Below are 20,929 nucleotides of genomic sequence, written 5' to 3'. Positions count from 1 at the left end.
CACACTGACCGACCCTTGACCCCAATCACTGCTTCTACAACAAAAACACAGAGCCACAAAAGTGTCAAGCTTTATTGTTCCTCAGATCTGTCCCCCTCCTGCTGTCCCAGGAACAGGGCTGCCTGAGACTCTGGGTCCAGGTCGTGGGCCTCCCTTGCCCTTCCCAGCATATGCTGGAGCTCAGCCCGGGCCCTAGATAAGCCCTTGGCCTCCTGCATGTGGAAGAGGTAGATTGCACCTGCCCCCAACAGCAGTCCTACACTGGGAGTCCAGAGCATTATGGCAACCTCCCTGACCCCTCCCCCAGCTGCCAGAGCACACAGCAATGCCAGAAGGAGCAGCCCTAGACCAATCACGTAGCCGGTGAAGGTGGCCCACCAGCGAGCTTGAGCCATGCCAAGGTCCATCTCTGCCCAGGCCTCCTTTAACACACTGATCAACCGCGACCTTTCTGCTGGTCCTAGAACAAGGCAGGGTAGTGGGGCAGGAGAGAGAGGGTCAGAGTGGAGGAGCCGCCTTATGGTGGGGAGGGACCTGGGGAGAGGGTGGGGATGTCTTACCACCGTGAGTAGGGCTGGGGGTGTGCTGGGGGGGGCTGTGTCTCACACAGAGAGTAGCCATCAGGGCCTCATGATCAGAGAGGGGGGTGCCACTGTGAGGATCACGGCCAGTAGTGGTTCTCAGAGTCTTACAGGAGATGTAGAACCCAGAAACTGCCTAGGAAAAGTAAAGGCCAGAGAGAAACATTTGAGGCCCTCTTCCCATTCTCAAGCCATTAGTAATCTACGACTAGACCAGACGGACAAAAGATTAGCACAAGCTGGTGAAAGACAGAGACACAGTGGGTGAAGACACATTGATGGGAGAGGCCTGACCTTATATAGCACATAGTCAATGCGGATGCCAAAGGGAAATGGCTGTAACTCCCTCTGATTAACGTAGCAGTTCTCAGGTACCATCGTACAGCCTTCTTCAGAGCCCTAGGCGAATAAGTGGTTCATGCTAGGACACAGGGGAGGAGGAGGAGAGAAGCTGGGGGTGTAGACATGGAAATTAATCAGGCAGGTCCTCACCTTGAAGTCCTGGGTCTCAAGGTAGGCATCATGCAGCCCTGTCCACTCCTTCAGCAGGCGGCAGCCCAGGTCCTTCGGGTGCAAGTTAAGGTCCCCACACAATAGAACCACATCGGCCTTCTTGGATGTGTGGCTGGGGGAACCAGGTTGGTGAGGCAGGAGTTCTCTCCTGACCAGCTGTGCCCACCTAGAAGTGGGGCCCTGGCCACCCCTCAACCCCTGACCCCATCCCACTTCCCCTGTCAAGCCCAGGCTCACACACTGGATGAACTGGGCCAGTTCCCAAGCTTGGGCCACACGATGTGCTAGGTAGATGTCCTTCTGTCGATTGTACTCGGCATGGAGCTGAGCAAGATAGGTCAGATTATAGCAGTTGAGACAGGGGGTCCCAAAGACAGGTCTGAATCATGCTGGTGTCTGTTACTTGGCATGATACTTGGTTAAAAGATGGGCAAACCTTGCCTACTGACCTTAGGAGATCCTGCCCCCACACCTCACCCCCAGGAAGCCCAACCAGAGGAGTCCCATCTCTCCCTCCCAGGACCAGGCCACCTGTCCCAGCCCCGCCAGCTTCACTCACATGGGTCACGTAGGCATTGAGTACCAATCCACTTAGATGAAGCACCAGCAGACCCACAGCCTTCCCACAGAACCAGTCTCCATGATGGATCTGCAGGCAGGAGGGAGCTAGAACTCAGGGCACTGCCACCCTCCTTCTGCCCGTTCCTGCAGCCCAAGAAAGGCTGCCTCCTTTACCGTGTGGTACTGGGGGGTGGGAGAGGGTGGTGGAAGAAATCTGATCTAAGGCTTACCATGTAGGGGTACCCATTGAGGGTGTAGACGTGCTGGGTGAATTCCTGAATTGGATGTTTGGAGAAGACGCAGAGGCCACTGCCAATGACGCCACTGTAAACCAAGTTCTGGTTAACAGCCAGAAAAGCAGGAAGAGAAATACCCAGCTCTCTTCTCCCTGGTCACCCAGCTTGTATCAGCTACTTTTTCCTCACTCTGTTGCTGAGCTCAGCACCAGAGGAAATCTCAAAGCAACAGCCTTTGTGGGGTGATACAATGGAGTGTGACTTGGTAAGGCTGGGATGGGCTGAAGAGATAGGATCTTCCTGGTTCCACCTAGCCCTGCACCCACACAGAGGAGAGGACTCGGGAAGTCGGAGGAGGGTGCAGGTGGGATAGGGAGGGGCTGGCAGGGCCAAGAGCTTCCAGGTCTGAGAACAGACTTCCAGACAGGAAGGTTTCTCACCTCCTGAAGTAGTGTGCGGCGGGGTAGGTAGGCAACAGCTTCTGTCTCAGGTACTGGAAGTCCTGTTCACTCCACACCTGAGGGAAGGGGTGAGGATGCCTGCCTGTCTCCCCCCCCTCCCCCACCCCGGGGAAAAGTCCTCTCCTGCGCCCCCAGCCGCCCCCGTCCCAGCCAGTGTTCCACACCAGTTCTGCCCTGCCCACCTCTTCCAGGAGAGCTAGGTCGAAGCTTTCCATGTTTAGAAAGTCTCCCAGGCGCTTCACGCGGTCACCCCGGTGCTTGCTCAGGTAGGGAATGCCCCTGAGGACGAGAAGGGTGGGGGGAGGTGACGGCTGGAGGCGCTCCGCTTCTCCGTGCACCACCGGAGCTGGGACCAGTTGCGGGCCTGGAGATGCGGATGCCCCCCGGGCCCGAATACCCTAGGGCACGGTGGAGCCGTGGCCCGGATGTGAGGAAGGCCTCCTCCCTCAGACTGTGGGTGCGAATGCAGCTGTGGCCCCCGGCCCACCCCGCGGGCGCTCTCACCAACAATTGAGGTTAAAGATCCTCAGTCGCAGAGAGAAGTTGGGCTTCATGGCGAGCGGTCCGGGGGCGCGGGACGGCGCTGCCTCCCCGGCGACGGCCGCCGCGGGGGCGGGGGCGAGCGGGTGGCACCTCCTCCCGGGGCGGCGCGCACAGGTGGTCGGCTCCGCCCCGCGCTCCCTCGAAGGCCGCGGCCTCCCAGCCCGCGCCGCGCAGGCCCTGGGCCCGGGTCCGAATCCACGTTACCCGGGCAACCGCCCCACTGGCTGCCAACCCACCCGGAAAGGCGATCTGCTGCGAAGTTGGGCGCTGCCGGGAGGCGAGGGCCGCGCGCGAGGTCCCTGAGGGGGGATACCAGAGAGGAGTTCGGGCGGGCGGCCAGCCGAGTGGAGGCACACGGGACACGGAGCTCTCCGTCCCTTCGCGCGGAAACTCCGTCCCTGGCCTCAGCCGCCCGCGAGCCCTCTCTCGCCTCTCGCCCGGCTCAGCAGCAACAGGCGCAAAGTTGAGAAAAGACCCGCCCGTCGCCGCCCTCCCCCTCGCGTCCTTCCTCCCAGCAGGCGACGGGGGCGGGGCCGCACGGTTGCCCTGGCGACGCGCAGTGTTTGTGCTCGGAGCAGTCCCCCAGCGCCGCCATGGCTAGCCAGCTGCAGCGCGGGCCGAGGCCGGCCGCATACTGCTCGAAGTCACCGCCCGAGCAGCCGCTGCAGGTGAAGGTGGTGGGGCTCTTCAAAAACTCCAGCTTTCACATCGCGAAGAGCGCTGCCGAGGTAACCGCGAGAAAACCACAAGTGCGGATGGCTCTCCCGTCTCCTGGGGCTCGCGCTTCCTGGTGACCCGGGTCGAAGTTCGGGGACGTAGGGAGGTGTCCCTGGCGGGCAGCGTCAGGACAGGAGTCAGGGTCGGGTCGGGCGGACGTTCCACTACCAGAAGGGCTACCTTTAAAGGGGGATCCGAGCAAAGGAAAATTCAGAATCTTGCTGGAAGGAGGGTAATTGCTATAGACCCACATTTTATTTCCACATTTTTACGTGAATTATAGATTTTTAAAATTCATGAAAAAATGTTTAAAAATAAGTGATACCGCATAACTACAGATTTTGTTATGAACTCCCTTCCCAAGTTTTTGGAAACTTCATTTGGGAAGGCTTCTTTTCCCTCCTTTAAATTTTCTATAGCAGTTACTGCATTCCAGTCGAATTAGGTGCTTAAGAAATTTCTTAACAAATGACCCACAAGTGCTTTGGAGAATCCAGATATTACTTTGCAAACACACAGACCGATATAAAAGGAAAAACACTTTAAACAACTGGAAGAATTTGGCTGGGTCAGTAATGGTGCAGCACACCTATTATGCAAATGCAGAAGTATTTAAATATAGAAATGCAGAATTCAGCACATCTCTGGGGTTTGCTCCGGGAATGCCACTGTAGGATTATGCCAAAATCGTCTCCTTCAAAACCCTGCTAGACTCCAGGACCATGCACTATGTTTGCATCTCTCAAAGTATCCAGCCAGATACCTGATACAAAATGTTCTCAAACAGAAGAAATCTTAAGCAATTCCTGCCTTGTTGCCTGCTGTAAGTCCACAGTTAAGAAAAGTTTGTAACTGCATCAAATCAAGAAACAGTAACTGTTTGACCTTAAAACAGCCGGTTATTTTACCAGTAAAATGGGCTTATTTGGTAATAACACAGGAATTGCAATTTGAGACATAATGAGCTATGGCAAACCAAGGGCAATATGGGAGATCAAAGGAGAGGGACATAGATAAAAGGAAGAAGCTGGTAGGGGCTGCTTTGATAGAAAGGTGAGAGTTCAGGGTGGTGAGGGTTTCTCACTGGTTGAGTTGTGGTATTATCCTATTGGCCAAGCTTGTTGCAGACTATGGAGACATTCTCCCTTCCTTCTGCTGGAATAGTAAAATAGACTTCTTCCTGTAGGGAATGCATGGTGTATCTCTTCCTGACCTACTGTGGTCTGCAATTGAGTGGTGGTAAGGCATGAGAGCTCCCTCTTCTGGCCTCCTGACTCCATTAAAAAAATTTTTTTTTTAGTTTTTCAATTTATTTTTTCTGAGAGAGAGCGCAAGGGGGAAAGGGGCAGGAGAGAGAGAGGATCTCAAGCAGGTTCCATATTCAGCACAGAGTCCGACATGGGGCTCCATCTCACGACCGGGAGATCATGACCTGAGTCAAAATCAAGAGTGGGATGTGCAACCGACTGAGCCATGCAGGTGCCCTCTGACTCCATTTTAAATGAGGCTTCCTTCATTCAATTTCACAGAAACTAATTTGAGAAGGTGAAGTTTACATCAAGAGGAAGAGAACAAGTGAGAAGTCTGTTTAAATGATATGTGGATCATCAAAATAAATAGAAATTATGGACTGTTAGCTGGGCTGAGGGGATCTATAAAGTTTATGGCTTAAGTTGTATTTAAGGAGTTTGAGGGACTTTTTTCCCTTGTTTTTCTTTAGCTCCTTTTCTGAAGGCACATGTTTTCTGTGCCTGCTCCACACTGTAGAGAAGGTGTTGGCAATTTTTTTTTTCTGTGAAGCCTAGATATTAAATTATTAGGCCTTCAGGGCCATAGGCTCTCAGTCACAACTACTTGACTGTGTCCTTGTGCAAAATCGGCCACAGACAATATGTAAATGAATGGTGCTTTTAATAAAACTTAATTAAGGATACTGAAATTTGACTTGCATATGATTTCACATGACATGGAATGATTCTGTTTCAACTGCTTAAAATCTAAAAATTCTTCTTAGCTCTCAAGTCTTACAAAAACAGGCAGTGTGCCAGATTTGGCCTGCTGGCCACAGTTTGCCACACCCTGTTGTAGAGGATACTAAGTCGAGAAAACAATGTCTTTGTTATATTAATAAGATTAATTTTCCCTTTCTTAAGCTTTTGCCTACTGTACCCCTATCTGAATATGAAAACATATGGATGTAAATTCTATTAGTTTATCTTAATAAAGGATCCTTGAATAATTTCTCAACATGATCATTTGGTGAGCAATCCTGAATACCTAATATGCTGCCAGAGATTTAGATTTGTGAAGAGTAAGTATCACATAGATTCTGTTTTGGATGTAGTCTGTTCTAGACACTAAATTATGAAGAAAGTATGATTAAGTATGCTTAATTTGAAAACTATGGGGCTTATTAGTTATTCTAGGTGGTCCCCCAGTTAGAAACACAAGTGCCTCAAACTGAGCATGGACACTGGAACAAAGGACACATCGTCATCTGTTGGTTCGGCAATAGCCTAAGAAGGAAATGACCCAATTGCTATCGCCCTCTTTGGCTCCCCCTGGTCCCAAAGGCAGGATACACTCACGCCCTGGCTCTCTGCCCCTTGGAATATCCACCCCAGATGAAAAATGCCACGCCGGTGTCCTCTTTTAGACCACAGAAGGACCTCTAAGCACCTTCTTTTTTTTTTTTTTTTTAAATTTCTTAACATTTATTTATTTTTGAGACAGAGAGAGACAGAATATGAACGGGGGAGGGGCAGAGAGAGAGGGAGACACAGAATCGGAAGCAGGCTCCAGGCTCTGAGCCATCAGCTCAGAGCCCGACACTGGGCTCGAACTCACGGACCGTGAGATCGTGACCTGAGCTGAAGTCGGACGCTCAACCACTGAGCCACCCAGGCGCCCCTCTAAGCACCTTCTTTAGTGGAGAAGGAGCCAAGTGCAGCAGCCAGCTGTCCCTTTTCCCTAGTGGACACACGTACTCGGACCCACTCAGCAAGGTGATCCCTAGTGGACACATCTACTCAGACCCACTCAGCAAGGTGAGGCCTAATTGGTATTGCCTTACCTGCCTTCTCTTGCTTTACCCGGAGGCAAAGTGCGACATGTCAGGACTCAAAACTTTTTTTGACAGGAATTGTTAACCAGTATGAACTTTCTCTGATTCATATAGACAAATTAATAAACGTGCTCAATACCTAAAATATTTAATATTTAGTATTTTCTATTGTTGTGGGGTGTAACCACAACAATATCCTTTTGGTCATTCTCTATGTATCAATAAATTAAAATAATAACATTTATTTATTTTAGTTAAAAGTATCTGTAGAGGGAGGAGGTGGGGGTGGGTGAAATAGGTGATGAGCACCAGGTGATGTATGGGACTGCTGAAGCCCTATATTGTACACCTGAAACTAATAAAACACTGCAGTTAAATAAAGTAACATTTTCTTTTCATTAAAAAAAAGTTTAGATCCACTGAGGTTTAGTAATAATTTAATTTAGGAAAAAACTGGTTCTAAAAGAACATGGCAAATTACAAAACTATTGGCATAAACTCATTTATTTTTTCTTTTGTTCATTCATTTGCTATGTGTGGATGGTCTACTATATGCCAGATGTCAAGGCCAGTGGGGGTACAGGAAAACTAGGATGTAGTCTTGGCCCTCAAGAAGCTTATACTCTAGAAGTGAGACACATAAACCAGAGCCCCAGTGTGAACTGGGTAGTGACTTACTGGAGATCAGCACAGGGGCCTCTGGGAGCAAGCAGGGGGCATCGAAGTCGGACTGTGTGCCTGGGTATCCACTGTATAAAACCTCTTGAAGTCCCCATAAAAATTGGGGGAAAATTATTTCTACTTTAAAAGAGAACTTACTCTATAATTATTCTGTTTTGAAACCTAGAGTCTGAAGAGTAATTATCCAACCAAATTTGAAGATCCTATAATAGTTCCTCTTCAAGAATTTGCATGGGATCAATATCTACAGGAGAAAAAAAGGGTAAAGGATATTTGGGATATGGGAAATGAGCAAAGTTTTGCCTAAATTATTTATCTGCGCATTGTTTGGGAAAAACTGAAGCAGTAATTTTAGAGCAACGAGATTTGATTTCTCTAAATCGTACACTTTCCCTAGATCATTTCAATCATTGTACTGGGCTGATTGTAAGAGAGAGCAAAACATTCACAGGATTTTCTTTTGAAAGACAGGTGATAGAGGCGAGTTTTAAACTCTCAATGCTGCTATTTACCCCTGCTGATGGTTAGCCTCCTTCCCTGCGCTTCACATACTCACACTGCCCGTGACACCTTGGCACTCTTGGCCCTTCCGTGGAAGGTTTTGGTGGTGGACAGCACAGACACAGCCGAGGGCTGGTGTGGGGCCGTGGCCTACGGGAGCTCCGATGACAGGCACCAGGACCCCACAGGGCAGCCTTGTCCTAATTCAAGCTTTCTTCTCTGCATTCTCCCCACTAACAGCGCCCTTGGAGAACCTCAGGCCCCAGGGCTAACAGGCTTTGTCCTGGGACAGCAGTTTCCTCCTGGGTGCCAACACTGATCATCTGGTAATGCTGCCTGGAACACGTGACACGAAGGGTTCCAAGGTGGTATGTGGCCCAGCAATACATCATATTGGAGCGAGCCCGAAATGGGGCACACTTCTTGCTTGCCATCCCCGCCTGGTCTCCCTGCCCCACTCCATCTCCCCAGTGGCTGATGAAATCCCATTTCCCCTGACCAGGGCAGTTTTGATTGTTCTGTTCTTTGTTGCACAAGGATGTCCTGTGATCCTGTGGTTATCACATAGTGTTGCTTTATGGGACCACTTCACTGTGCGGTCACAGAAATGCTGCAGGACTGAGTCAAGAATACCATTTGTTAAGTCTCATGCCATTTTCATAGCCATAATACATTTTGATTGGGATTCAGATAGAATAGTAGCCAACACAGTCATATGCCAGGCACTATCTCTTGACTTATGTATATATTAACTCCAATCCTTACAACAATTAGGGCGACCAGTGGTCCCGGTTTGCCTGGTGCTGAGGGGTTTCCTGTGATACAGGAATTCAGTGCTAAAGCTGGGACAGTCCTAGACAAACTGGGACAGCTGGTCAGGACAGTTAGTCACCTTGACATAAAACAATTATGTTGTTAAATTTCTATCACCAAACTACCTATACTGCCTACCAGTATCATGCTCTCCACCTACAGGAAAGCCATGATCTCATGCTCCGTGGTCTGCACCCATGCCTCTTATAGAGTCCCACTGCATTCTTAAAGATAGGTGTGGATTTCATTCCATAGTTTCCCTCCATTTTAGGCTGGGTTACTAACCTTGGGATGTTTTGTGTTCTCTTCCTCCAGCTTTTCTCACGAGGCCTGAATGAGGCTTTCTCCATAATCACTGCTGCTTCTTTCCACCTATTCTTTATTGCCTATCCTTCCTTTCTCCCATGTCCCACCCTCATCTCTTGGATACTTGTCACCTTAACCTTCTGTTGTTTCAGGCCAGTTTTTGTCCTTCAATGTAAGCATTGAAGGTTATATGTAGTACTTACTTAGCACACTTGAGGTTAGGTCTGAGCTGGAATTAATTAATGCTTCAGCAGAATGTAATGCCACCCTTGAGTGATGGCTTCTGGGACTTTGGAAAGCCCTTTCTCTCCCCTCCAAAAAAAGGCAGCATCTTATATCTCTGTGCTGGAAAGGCGCAACAACCACTGGGTCCAGCCCACTGACTTGAAGCAGGTGAGGAGGCCTCCTCATGTACAGAAAACACACAAAGACAAGGCATCTGCACCCCCAGCCTCTGAGTAAAGTGCTCCTTCTACTGCCTTACTCCCACCAGGCTAACTAAATATCCACATTAGCCATACCCAGGCTAAATAAATATCCCTTTTTAAAGTTCTGCATTCTATAATATGTGATAACTGATAAATCTAAACAGTTTAGGGACTCTTGACCTACAGGCTCTATGAGTAATTTATAGTTCAGCATGAACAAGTTTATTCTTTTCCTCAAACCAGGTTTTGATATGGGCGCAGGAATAGGATATGAAATCTGGGAGAAGACGTGGGAGTGCAGCAAATTGGCAAGCTGAAGCAAGCTGTTCCCCCAAACAGCATTTCCCCAAGTGTGGTCTCCAGACCAGCAACGTCAGCATCTCCTGGGATGCCGTTAGACATGCAAATTCTAGGGCCCCATTCCAGAATCAGAAACTTTGGATGGGGCTCAGGAATCTGTAATTCTGCTTGACTGCTAAAATTTGAGAAAAGCTGTCCCAAATTATTTATGCTTTTCCCAGGACTGGCCCTGGGTAATAATAAACCAGATCTCTTCAGAGGGAGCATTACTCAGTGGCCACACACTGGAATTTAGGAGGTTGACCGTTAGTGTGCGGATGAACACACGAATGCGCTTCATTTTAAGGGGCTTAGCACTTCAAAGTGTTGGCAAAGGTGGGCTCTCTCCCTCAGTGCCCCTGGGGTGCACCAGAAATCCCCCCAGGAGGCATTTCCTCACCCTGACCCCTCTCCCTCAAAAAAGCATTCTTTTCATCCTTGATACTGAAAATCATGTATTACTCAGAGCTCCAAGCCTTTCCAAGTATACACACAGTAAAATGTACTTCACAAATGAAGCCAGAGACTGCATTTTGTTTTCAAGTTAACATAACAAGTATGCTATGCACATAGATTTTTATTACCAGATAACAATCTACCTTCTATGCGTGTACCATTTAAAAAATTTTTTTTTAAAGTTTATATATTTTGAGAGAGAAAGAGAGCTGGTAAGGGGCAGAGACAGAATTCCAATCAGGCTCCATGCTGTCAGTGCAGAGCCTGGTGCGGGGCTTGAACTCACGAACTGTGAGATCATGACCTGAGCCAAAATTAAGAATAGGATGCTAGGGGCGCCTGGGTGGCGCAGTCGGTTAAGCGTCCTACTTCAGCCAGGTTACGATCTCGTGGTCTGTGGGTTCGAGCCCCGCGTCAGGCTCTGGGCTGATGGCTCAGAGCCTGGAGCCTGTTTCTGATTCTGTCTCTCCCTCTCTCTCTGACCCTCCCCCGTTCATGCTCTGTCTCTCTCTGTCCCAAAAATAAATAAACGTTGAAAAAAAAAATTAAAAAAAAAAAAAGAATAGGATGCTTAACCAACTGAGCCACCCAAGTGCTGTTAAATTTTTTTTTTTTAACTGTACCATTTTTAACACTACTTTTAGGCCATTTTTTTGCTTTCAGTGATGTCAGATTTTTAAAAATGTTCTTAAGTTCTATTTGAGAACAAAATTCTAAAAGATGGCAAAAAAATTATTTTTTTAAAGATTAGGCTATAGAGTCAATCCCAAGCTCTGGCTTATGGGTTCAGCAAGGTTGGTTGCCTCCCCTCCCCCTCTGCCAATACAGCTTTTTATCCTTTTTCTTTATAGGAACTCAAGAATGAGATCTGGGAGTATTCTTCCTACGTGATGTGTTTTGTTAATGATCAGTTCCTGGGTGATGCATTTGATCTTCAGAAATGGGCTCACAAGATGTGGGATGTAGTTGATTTTAAGCCCCCTGCACTTTATGAGGCACTTACTGTGGATTATTCTGCTAAATTCTTAAGAGACACCAAGGCAAGTTACACTAATTTTTAAAGAAAAATAGTGGAATCTTTGACCATTTATATTGATTCAGCACTAATTACTGATATCCTAACGAAGGAATATAAACAGTAGGAGACTAGGTTTTAAGTTCTCAATGACCTCTAATCCAACTGCAAAGGATTATATATATTACAGGGTTTGGCTCAGCGGTGTGTAAAGCAAGCATATCTTACAGCATGCAAACTGCAGGGAGTGCGGGGGAAGCATCCCTGTTCAAACATTTCTATTCCGCATTAGAGATTTATATGCGTTGATTATCCATTTTAAAACATAAAGACACCTCCCCCCGCTTCAGAGAAGGTAGAGCTTACCATCCATTCACGCTTAGTATGAAAAAATTTAATTAGTACCTTCTAACACCTGAGAGGTACTACACTAACAGAAGGGGAAGTTTGAGAAGAAAGGTGACATTTTAAAGCATGACAAGTTGGCAAGAGCTGGACCAGGCAGGCTATGGCCCTAGGGGGGTTTCCAATGGCAAAGGACAGTCATGAAGCTTAAGGTCCAGGAGAGTGAGAGACAGACATCAGGGTGGAATGACAACAGAGGTAAAAGCACTTGGTAATTTTGCTCAGAAACTCTGTTATAGCAACAAGCACTACATGCTGAAGATCATTTCATGCTCATAGATGCCTGTGCCCACAGAAAGGCCCAGTGCTAGGATTTTACAGTGCCAAGCTGTAAAAAGGCAAAGACCTTGTTTTGTTTATCCTCACTTAACTGTACTGCCTCAAACACAATCTGAAACATAGTATAAGCTCAGGGAATGTCTGGCTGAACAAACAATGCACTTGGAAAATACTAGAAACTGCGGGTTATGGGAAGGAATTTAATGCTCACAGCAGGACAAGTGTCCCAAAGGACAAAGTTCTAAAAGTGCATGGTATATTCAGGGAATGGCAGGGGACAGCAAGGAGGCCTGATTAATAGGAAATGAGGCTGGGAAAATGAGAGTATCAGTCACCAACAATACCAAACTACTTTGATTAACTTAAGGGAAAAAAAGGTATGCCTTGAAAGGATATTGGTAACCTCACAATTGGCAGGAAAGCCAGAGAACCAGGTTTTGGGAAACAACAGGAAAACGTGGCCTGAGTCTCATCCCAGAAATGTGCAACTTGGATGCAGTTGCATCCCGACTGGCCCTGGGTTCACACTGCCACCTTCACGGAGAATTACTTCTCAACTGCTGTCTTTGCATCACTCCCTGAGATCCAAGGCCCCAGGCAGGAGCACCTGACTAATTCAGCCCAGATCATATCCCCATAGCTCAGCTCTCACAGAGTGAGGAGAGGGAGAATCTGGCCCCTTCAGTGTCTTTAGGGCATAGTGGGTCCCTGTAAGACATTCCCTAAATAGGAAAGGTATTTAAATGTTAAGGAGGGGAAAAAAACAAAACATCCACTAAAGAAAGGTTGAACTTACTGTCCATTCTGAACTAAGGAGTTAGATTTTTTTCTAGAAGAAAGTTGAGCCAACAGAACTTTTCATAGAGTATGACATAATCTTTGCTTTTTAAGAAAAAGTTTTAGGGCAAAAATGGGGCGGAATGGGGAAAGTTTGGTGGCAGGTTGGCCACTTGGAACACTGCTATAGTAATGTGGGCTAGAGATAATAACAGCCTGAATTAATGGCAGTGAGGAAGGAGGACCTAGATTCCAGAGAAAATCCTTAAATTTTTTGTGCAGAGGTGAGTTTTTCATGCTGCAGGGACTTGTTTAGTTCTGGGTTGGAATGATATAGGAGACAATTATGTTTGCATGTTTGGCTGCTAGGTGACATTACCTGGTAGTGTGCTCATTTGCTCTTTCATTAGAATTTTCAGAATTATCTACTGTTGACAACTGCATAAAGATAATATAGTGACACAGAGGGAAGTTTAGTGATGCCTGAATGGACTTACCCATTTCATCAATCAATCGTAATTTCCAATATATCATCTTTTCTCCCAAGCCCATGAAGTTTGCTATATTATGCCTCATAATAAAGTTATAATATTCTTTTATAACTCATAAATTGTAGTACAGAAGCTGGGAGGCACAAAAAACTTAAAATTATAATTGCTATGGATGTAATACTTCATTCCTGGATGCCAGCACAATATTAATGCAGTCTTTTAATTAAAAAAAAAAGGTTAAAATGACATAAACTAGTGACAGTGATATCCTAAAAACTGATTTCATCTATGTTTCCTAGACTCTTAAGAAATAGGGTAGGGTAAGTTATGTAGCTTGTTAAATCAGGTGGCATTTTTGTGCATGAGAATGGTGCCCAAGATCTAGAATGTATCCAATTAGATGTGCTCTGCTCTGCAAATTAATGTTACCACGATAGAGACTGGTGTTTTCATTTTAGATGCTCCGTTGTAGAGCTAGACAAGGTCACACAAATGTTAGCTGTCTCTACCAGAAAGGATGTCAATTGAAAATAAGAGCTGGGGGCATCTGGGAACATAAGGACAGGACTGAAATAACGCCAAAGAAAGCACAGCATATTCTCTTCCCTTCCCCTGATAACCATACCTCCTATGTATATGGTGCCTCTGTTTTCCCACTCAGAAAGGATGTGTTCTGGCTTTGGTTAGCTAATCTGTGCTGACTCTGGAAATCCAGAACATACAGTAACCAAATCCATGGCAATCACATTGGATGTTTCCCAAAATTACTCAGAATAGAAAATTCCCAGTCTGTTTCTTTTTCCAAAGGGACCAACTAGCGTTCCTTCCTCCACCTAGCTTACACAGTAGGGGATATCTAAGCTACATGTTCTCAGTCTGGTGTGACAGGTTAATGTGACACAAAGCTTCCCTACCAAAGGGTTTTAACAAGTGTATTATTTAGGTTGTAAAGACTTGATGTAATCAAATGAAACAAACTTCTAAAAAAAAAAAAAAAAGAAACTTCTTTGAGTCATTCTTTTAACTTTGCTGTTACCTTTCTACTGTTAATGCTTTTGAAATCTTATCACTGAAAGCATTATTTTGTGGTATTTTTGGTCATTTCTAAAACTTTCTTCCAAGACATTGACCTGCGTTATCTTTTTCTCCCTAATTTTAATAGCATGGTTTTGTGTTCTTGGACATTTCTATTGATTTTCATCCAATTGGAAGGTTGGTTTTTGAGGTAAGAGGTTTTTTTGTTGTTCTTTCTTTCTTTATTTTTGTTGTTGATTTTTTAATAAGTGGGGGATGGATGTAGGAATCTGTCACTGTCAAAATATTAAATATTTAATCTTTGAAACCTTGTATCTTTATTTGTAGCTATACTATGATGCATGTCCCAAAACATGTAGAAACTTTCAGGTCTTGTGCACAGGAAAAGCAGGGTATTCTCAGCGTGGCATCAAGCTACATTACATGGGTTCAATTTTTCATCGAATAGTACAGAATGGTTGGATACAAGGAGGAGGTAAGTTTAAAATCTTAAATGCAATTTAATTGCAATGTGAAATCAGAATGTCTAAAGTTGTATTTACCTACCTTTGTGAAATTCATATAGAATTAGATATATTTAATATTAGACATTGTATATATTGAAAGGGTATTTTATTGGCCAAATGATTAAGATATTCATATTCTTTTTAAAAATACCCCAAGTTTTGAAATAAACCAATCTAAAGTTTTGTCACCCAGAATATTCCAAATTAAAAGGGTTAAGGTTAAGCTCTTGATTTTGGCTCAGGTCATCATCTCATGGGTTCATGAGTTCGAGCCCCACATCAGGCTCCTCGCTGGCAGTGTGGAGCCTGCTTGGGATTCTCTCTCTCTCTGCCCCTCCCCAACTTGCACATGCATGTGCATGTGAGTATTCTCTCTCAAAATAAATACACTTAGAAAAAAGTGGTATAAGAAAAATAACATTTTTAAAAAATATTTTTTTTTTATTTTGAGAGAGAGAGAGAGAGAGAGAGAGAGAGAGAGAGAGAGAGAGAGAAGGAGGGGCAGGGAGAGAGGAAGAGAATCCCAAGCAGGCTCTGCACTGTCAGCTCAGAGCCCAACACAGGACTCGATCTCAGGAACCACAAGATCATGACCTGAGTGGAAATCAAGAGTCAGAGGCTTAACCAAGGGAGCCACCCAGGTGCCCCAGGAAGAGAACATTTCTAAAATCAAAATATAGGGAGGCCTGGCTGGCTCAGTCATAGAGAATGCAACTCTTGATCTCAGGGTCATGAGTTCAAGCCCCACACTGCCCAGTGGGTACTACTTAAAAAATCAAAATATAATTTTAAATGCTCACCTAAATTAATAGGAGTACTTAGAAAATACAGTGATTTTAAAAGACATTCTAAAGGTAGGAATTTGAAAAAAGAAAGGAAAACAAATTTTTTCTTATCAAAAATGTTATGTTGTTACAAAGTCAAATTAAGAGTGAAAGCATTTTGGTCTCCATTTTTGCTTTCTTTTCAGATCAATCCTTTGACTTCACACAGACTAGGTTTCTGGCTAACAGCACAAAATTAAATTTTCGAGGCCTTTTGGGAGGTATCCTTTTGGGAACAATCAGGCAGCAATTTAAAAATAATTGGCTTAGTGTGTAAGGACATTTGCTTGAATTTGATGAAATACGCAGAGGCTTAAATTAATAATGTTTATTTTTCTACAATCTGGAACATTCTGAGACTGATGAGAAAAATTTAGATTTAATCCAAGCATTCGTAGGTAAATCAACTATTTTCCCTCAGTTTCTCTATAATGAAATCACATCACCCATATTGTTATCTAACCTCATTATTTTCCCTCCTTCTCTGCCTCTCTCCCCTCCCTCCCTCCCTCCCTCTCTCTCCCTATCTATCTATCTATCTATCTATGGTATATACCTTCCTATGTCAATAAACATAAACATATACAGTTTTTAGGGTCTACCTAAGTTTTCATCATACTGCTATACCAACTTATAGTTGACCCTTGAACAGTAAGGGGTTTGAACTGTAGGGGTCGACTTAAACACAGATTTTTTTTTACAGCACAGTGCTATAAATATATTTTCTCTTCCCTATGATTTTCTTAACATTTTGTATCCTCTAACTCACTTTATTATAAGAATACAGCATATAACACATATAACACACAAAATATATGTTAATTGTCTGCTTACATTATGAGCAAGGCTTCCAGTCAACGGTAGACTATTAATAGTTAAGTGGGTCTTAATATCTGGGTCTCCTGAAACTTAATTTAGTGTTGCCTATTATGTGCTGGGCTCTCAGATGCTATGTTCTTTGTTGTTTTATTTTTGGGTTTTGGTTAGAGGTGCCCCCTCCCGCTCCTGAGCCCCAGAGCAAGATTTGGGAAATGTAGGTCATGTTACTTGTTTGTTTACTTATTTGAAATACAATTTCCAAATAGTAAAATGCACAGATCATGATTTCAAATAATGAGGCAGCAATGTTAAGGACGTTTGGAAACAAATGCTGATTTACTAGATTCAAATCCACCTGATACATACAAGTTGTGTACCACTTGGTACTTAGCCACTTAGCATCTCTGAATCAGTTTCTTAATCATAAAATGGGGAAAACTATAATATCACAGGATGTGGTGAGGATTCAGTGACATGGTATATCGGGAGTACCAAGCTCTATAAACGTTGTCCTTTCACATATCGGATACCCAGAGGGCTGTGCAGAGAATTTTGGAATATGGGAGCTAAATGTGGTTTTATGCTGTGCCTAAGCATGCTTCCCGATGCTACAGCTTGCCCGATGGGACCAGCAGGGCCTACATGGTCTGCACTGCCCCCAGCCTCATCCCATCCTCTGACATCTCCCCTGGCTCTGCTCCACACGCTGGCCTCCTTGCTGTTTCTTAAGCACATCAAGGATACTTGTGCCTGAGGTCTTCTGCTGTTTCTTCTGCCTGGGACACAGCCCACCCAACTATGCCTCCAGATGGCCCCTTGCTTCAATTTCCTATCTGTTTCGGATTTTTGCCCAGACTTCATCTCAGCAAGGACTTACCTGACCATCCTATTTAGAATGGCCACTTTCCAATCCACACAGGTCTCTGCACCCCCTTCCCTGCTGCTCTCCTAGCCTCTTTTTATGTTTTTTTAATCTTTATTTATTTTTGAGAGAGATAGTGGGGGAGGGGCAGAGAGAAAGGGTGACAGAGGATCCAAAGAGGGCTCTGAGCTGTCAGCGCAGACCCCGATATAGGGCTCTCACCCACAAACCGTGAGACCTTGACCTGAGCCAAGTCAGATGCTTAACCAATTGAGCCACTCAGGCGCCCCTTATTTTTATTTTTACAATCAAGTATTTTATTTTTTCTTCATAGCACTTTTCATCACTGGACATACTACTACATATTTCCTAGACAATTTGTTTAGTGTCTGTTTATCTTCACTAGACTGTAAGTAAGTTCCATAAGGGCAGAGGATTTTATCTATTTTGTTCGCTGTTCTATCCCTGGGTTCCAGATTGGGGCCTGGTATACTATATATAGGTGCTTAAAAAATATCTGTTGAAAGACTGAATGAATAAATGAGTAGATAAACTGGAAGCATACATTCTATTCATTTCTAAAGTACAAAGTGAGAGAAGATATCAGTTGTGAAGCCACTTTGGGGGAGATTCTCTGTGGCTCCCATAAGGCCCACTGTCTTCCGAAGGAGCTCTTGAGATATAGTTTAATACATTTTATCATCACAGTCATCATCATCATATTAAATATAATGATGGAGAAGATGATGATAATGAGAAAATGCACCCCATTAGCATGCAAGGCTGCACAATAATGGCCACTGATGAATGAGCAGGATGCTCTGCCAGGCAGTGCACTAAGTGCTATGAGTAGAACATGTACTTGTTTAGTCCTCAGAATTAACTGGGAGGCACTTACCATTATTCCTGTCTATACAGATGGCGAAACAGGCTTGGAAAAGGTAACATCAAGATTTAAATCAAAATCATCTGATTTTATTTATTTATTTTTTCTTTTTGAGAGAGAGAGAGAGAGACAGAGAGAGAGAGAGAGAAAGAGAGCAAGTGGGAGGGGCAGAGAGAGAGGGAGACAAAGAATCCCAAACAGGCTCCACGATGTCAGCATGGAGCCCAACGTGGGGTTTGATCTCACGACCAGGATCATGACCTGAGCTGAAATCAAGAGTCAGATGCTTTGCTTAAACTGACTGAGCCATCCAGGAACCCCATCATCTGATTTTAAAGTTTACTTTGGCCCCTCCCCCGTTCATGCTCTGTCTCTCTCTGCCTCAAAATAAATAAACGTTAAAAAAAAAAAATAAAATAAAATAAAATAAAATAAAATAAAGTTTACTTTGAATCACTACTCTGCATCGCTGAATTTTTTGTCAGAAGTACAGAAATACAATAAGATATATAAGGCTGAATTCAAGTATTGACTAAAGTGGTGTCAATATAAAATATTTACCTGGGAGATGTGAAGAAAAGGGCAAGAGGAATGGGCAAAGGATGTTCAAGTGAGATTAGTAAGGGTGGGGAACCACACGCAGATTTGTCTGAGCGAAGCAAACTCTAAGATCTGAAGGAATTGGTGCTGGGGGACCCTCAACTTCTCCATTTCTGGATTTAGCCTTCAGCCACTGCAGAGATACTCTCAGAGATACCTGAGAGGTACTGAGGGCTCTGGAGTGAATCATGAGGGGAGTATCAGACGGAGGAAAGTTGAAGACTTCAGGCTTAACGTGAACTTCTGAGCCCATTTTGTGAATGTAATTTAAATGCTGCATGCCTGTACTGAATAAATTATCTCCATATGCTTGCTGTTGCATCTGATTGTTAAAAAAACAGCATGCTTTTATACAGGTAAATCACTCACACTGAGTTAAAATGGCACAGTCTTTCAACAGATACGTATTGTACACTGTACTCAAGGAGGGTGAATGAGAGAGGGGAAGAAGTAAAGAGGGGCTGATGGGGGAGCTGGATATGCAGAGCTCAGAGAACTTTATTTCCACCAAGAGTCTGATATTTGCATTAGTCAGCTTTGTTTCCCTTTTAGTTGTAAATAGAGAAAAAGTAACTTGTGCATGGAGGATGTTTATAGCAGGAGCGCTGACTAAGGCAAAATATGTACATGGTACATATACTGCAAAATGAGACATAACAAATACTTTAAAAAATACCCACTTCATTATATTATAAAGGAACTTCATTTCCAAAATACTGGCTAAATAAATGAATGATCATTCTAGGGTTCCAAGGAATGAAAATTTGAACACTAATTATTTTCACAGCAACTACTTTTATTCCTGTTCCAAAAAGACCTTATTGTTCCTATTCCATTCTCTCAGTTTCATCTTTCCATTTTCCTTAAAAGCAAGATGGACTATGGAACTGTGGAATAACCCGTGGAGCAAGCAGAATTTCTATGAACACGCTTCCTTTTAAATTGTGGCCACAACTGTAATTGAATACTTCATCATTTCAAAGGTTTTGCATTATAATTTAACCTACCTCAGAGAGTTATTATCAGGGGAAAAAATAAGATCACGAATGTTAAAATGCTTACAATATTATAGTAATATTTTCATGGTGTAGGTATTGAACAGTTAAGTATATTATAACTTACTCTAGTCACTGGTATAAGTGGAATCATAATTTAAAGCACACCCCCACCATTACTCTGCTCTATTTTAGTCTCAAAATTCTGATGTTTGTTTATTGTTATTTCTCAGATATAGTAGCTGGAAAAGGAGATGATGGCGAGTCAATTTATGGACCAACATTTGAAGGTCTGTATCTTTAAATCTGTCAGTCATGTATCAGCTGATAATTCAAATCTAACAAGACTGGACAGTTCAAACTCCAAATAAGATGGTGTTTGAGGTAACATGCTAAATTATATTATTCCATTAGGACAAATTCCTAGAATCAGTATTGTATGGTCAAAGGGAATTTATAATTTTTAAGGCTTGTAATTTGCCATGCTCATACCCAGAATTTGGTACTTTGATAATCATCCCATTAAGACTGCTACTGGGGATCCTGGGAAGATGGTAATGGTGATGGCATAGTTTTTGAATTTTTTGAAATTCCAACATAAAAACAGACCACATAAGTAGATAGAAAAACTAAAAACCCATGGATAACACTTACAACAAAACTAGGTGACAATGTATCCACATGAATTCTTAAATACAAACAGATGAGGACAAACTACCAACAGCTACGAAATCTGCATGGCGTCAGGGTCTGTGTGGGAGAAAGCAGGACATCCAATAGAGGTGAAAACAGGAGAACCCCAAAATAGCCAGCAGTGGGTGAGTACAAGGGGTCCCTAGTAAGATTTGAGAGGCTGGAGCAGCCTAACCTCTCTGAACTCTGGAAACTGATCTGGAAGGGCACTCTTCCAGGACAGGTCCACAACGAGGAGGAGGTGCCATGAATGGAATCAGAGTCATGCAGGATACAGGGACAACGGGGACAGGGCCAGGAAATGTCAAAGAGCAAGCTGCCATTCTTCTGAACACTACATGAAAACAACACAAGAGGGAGCTTTGTGAAGGTAGAAAAGCTACCTCCCTTCTAAAACCACGCCTCCTTCTAAACGTTTAGGAATCTTAATTTTACATAAAAATAGGCAACAGAAATTTCAGGATTATTAGAAGAAGTAAAAGAGAATAAGGAGTAAAGGAACATCACTACGGATAATAAAAATACACTGGAAAAACATGCTC

General features: G+C 44.1%; 2 protein-coding genes across 7 annotated transcripts in view; one reads left to right on the top strand and one right to left on the bottom strand.

Moving 5' to 3' along the window:
- Positions 1 to 54: 54 nt before the first annotated feature.
- Positions 55 to 2,992, bottom strand: SMPD2 (sphingomyelin phosphodiesterase 2). The gene is made up of 10 exons (XM_047859950.1): positions 2,857 to 2,992; positions 2,535 to 2,631; positions 2,332 to 2,408; positions 1,886 to 1,979; positions 1,654 to 1,743; positions 1,336 to 1,418; positions 1,074 to 1,206; positions 876 to 980; positions 561 to 717; positions 55 to 460 (listed from the first exon to the last, which is right to left on the bottom strand). The coding sequence occupies exons 1-10, from the start codon at positions 2,904 to 2,906 to the stop codon at positions 72 to 74; spliced, it is 1,275 nt and encodes a 424-aa protein (XP_047715906.1). The 5' UTR covers positions 2,907 to 2,992; the 3' UTR covers positions 55 to 71.
- Positions 2,993 to 3,488: 496 nt separating this feature from the next.
- Positions 3,489 to 20,929, top strand: part of PPIL6 (peptidylprolyl isomerase like 6) — a 32,177-nt gene continuing 14,736 nt past the window's right edge. For 4 of the 6 annotated variants that reach the window (XR_007152386.1, XR_007152387.1, XM_047859951.1 and 1 more), the window contains exons 1-6: positions 3,489 to 3,623; positions 7,524 to 7,619; positions 11,052 to 11,240; positions 14,330 to 14,392; positions 14,530 to 14,677; positions 19,928 to 19,984. Coding sequence is in view for 4 of the 6 variants with exons in the window: in XM_047859951.1 (XP_047715907.1) it covers positions 3,489 to 3,623; positions 7,524 to 7,619; positions 11,052 to 11,240; positions 14,330 to 14,392; positions 14,530 to 14,677; positions 19,928 to 19,984 (688 nt within the window). In the remaining 2 variants the exon portion in view is untranslated. The remainder of the gene's footprint in view (positions 3,624 to 7,523; positions 7,620 to 11,051; positions 11,241 to 14,329; positions 14,393 to 14,529; positions 14,678 to 19,927; positions 19,985 to 20,929) is intronic. The other 2 variants (XM_047859953.1, XM_047859952.1) reach the window with 2 other exon arrangements.

The sequence above is a fragment of the Prionailurus viverrinus genome, chromosome B2, assembly GCF_022837055.1.
Source record: "Prionailurus viverrinus isolate Anna chromosome B2, UM_Priviv_1.0, whole genome shotgun sequence".
In the NCBI taxonomy this organism is placed as follows: Eukaryota; Metazoa; Chordata; class Mammalia; order Carnivora; family Felidae; genus Prionailurus; species Prionailurus viverrinus.
The sequence above is the reverse complement of the archived record's forward strand: the minus strand, read 5'-3'. Positions and strand labels throughout refer to the sequence as shown.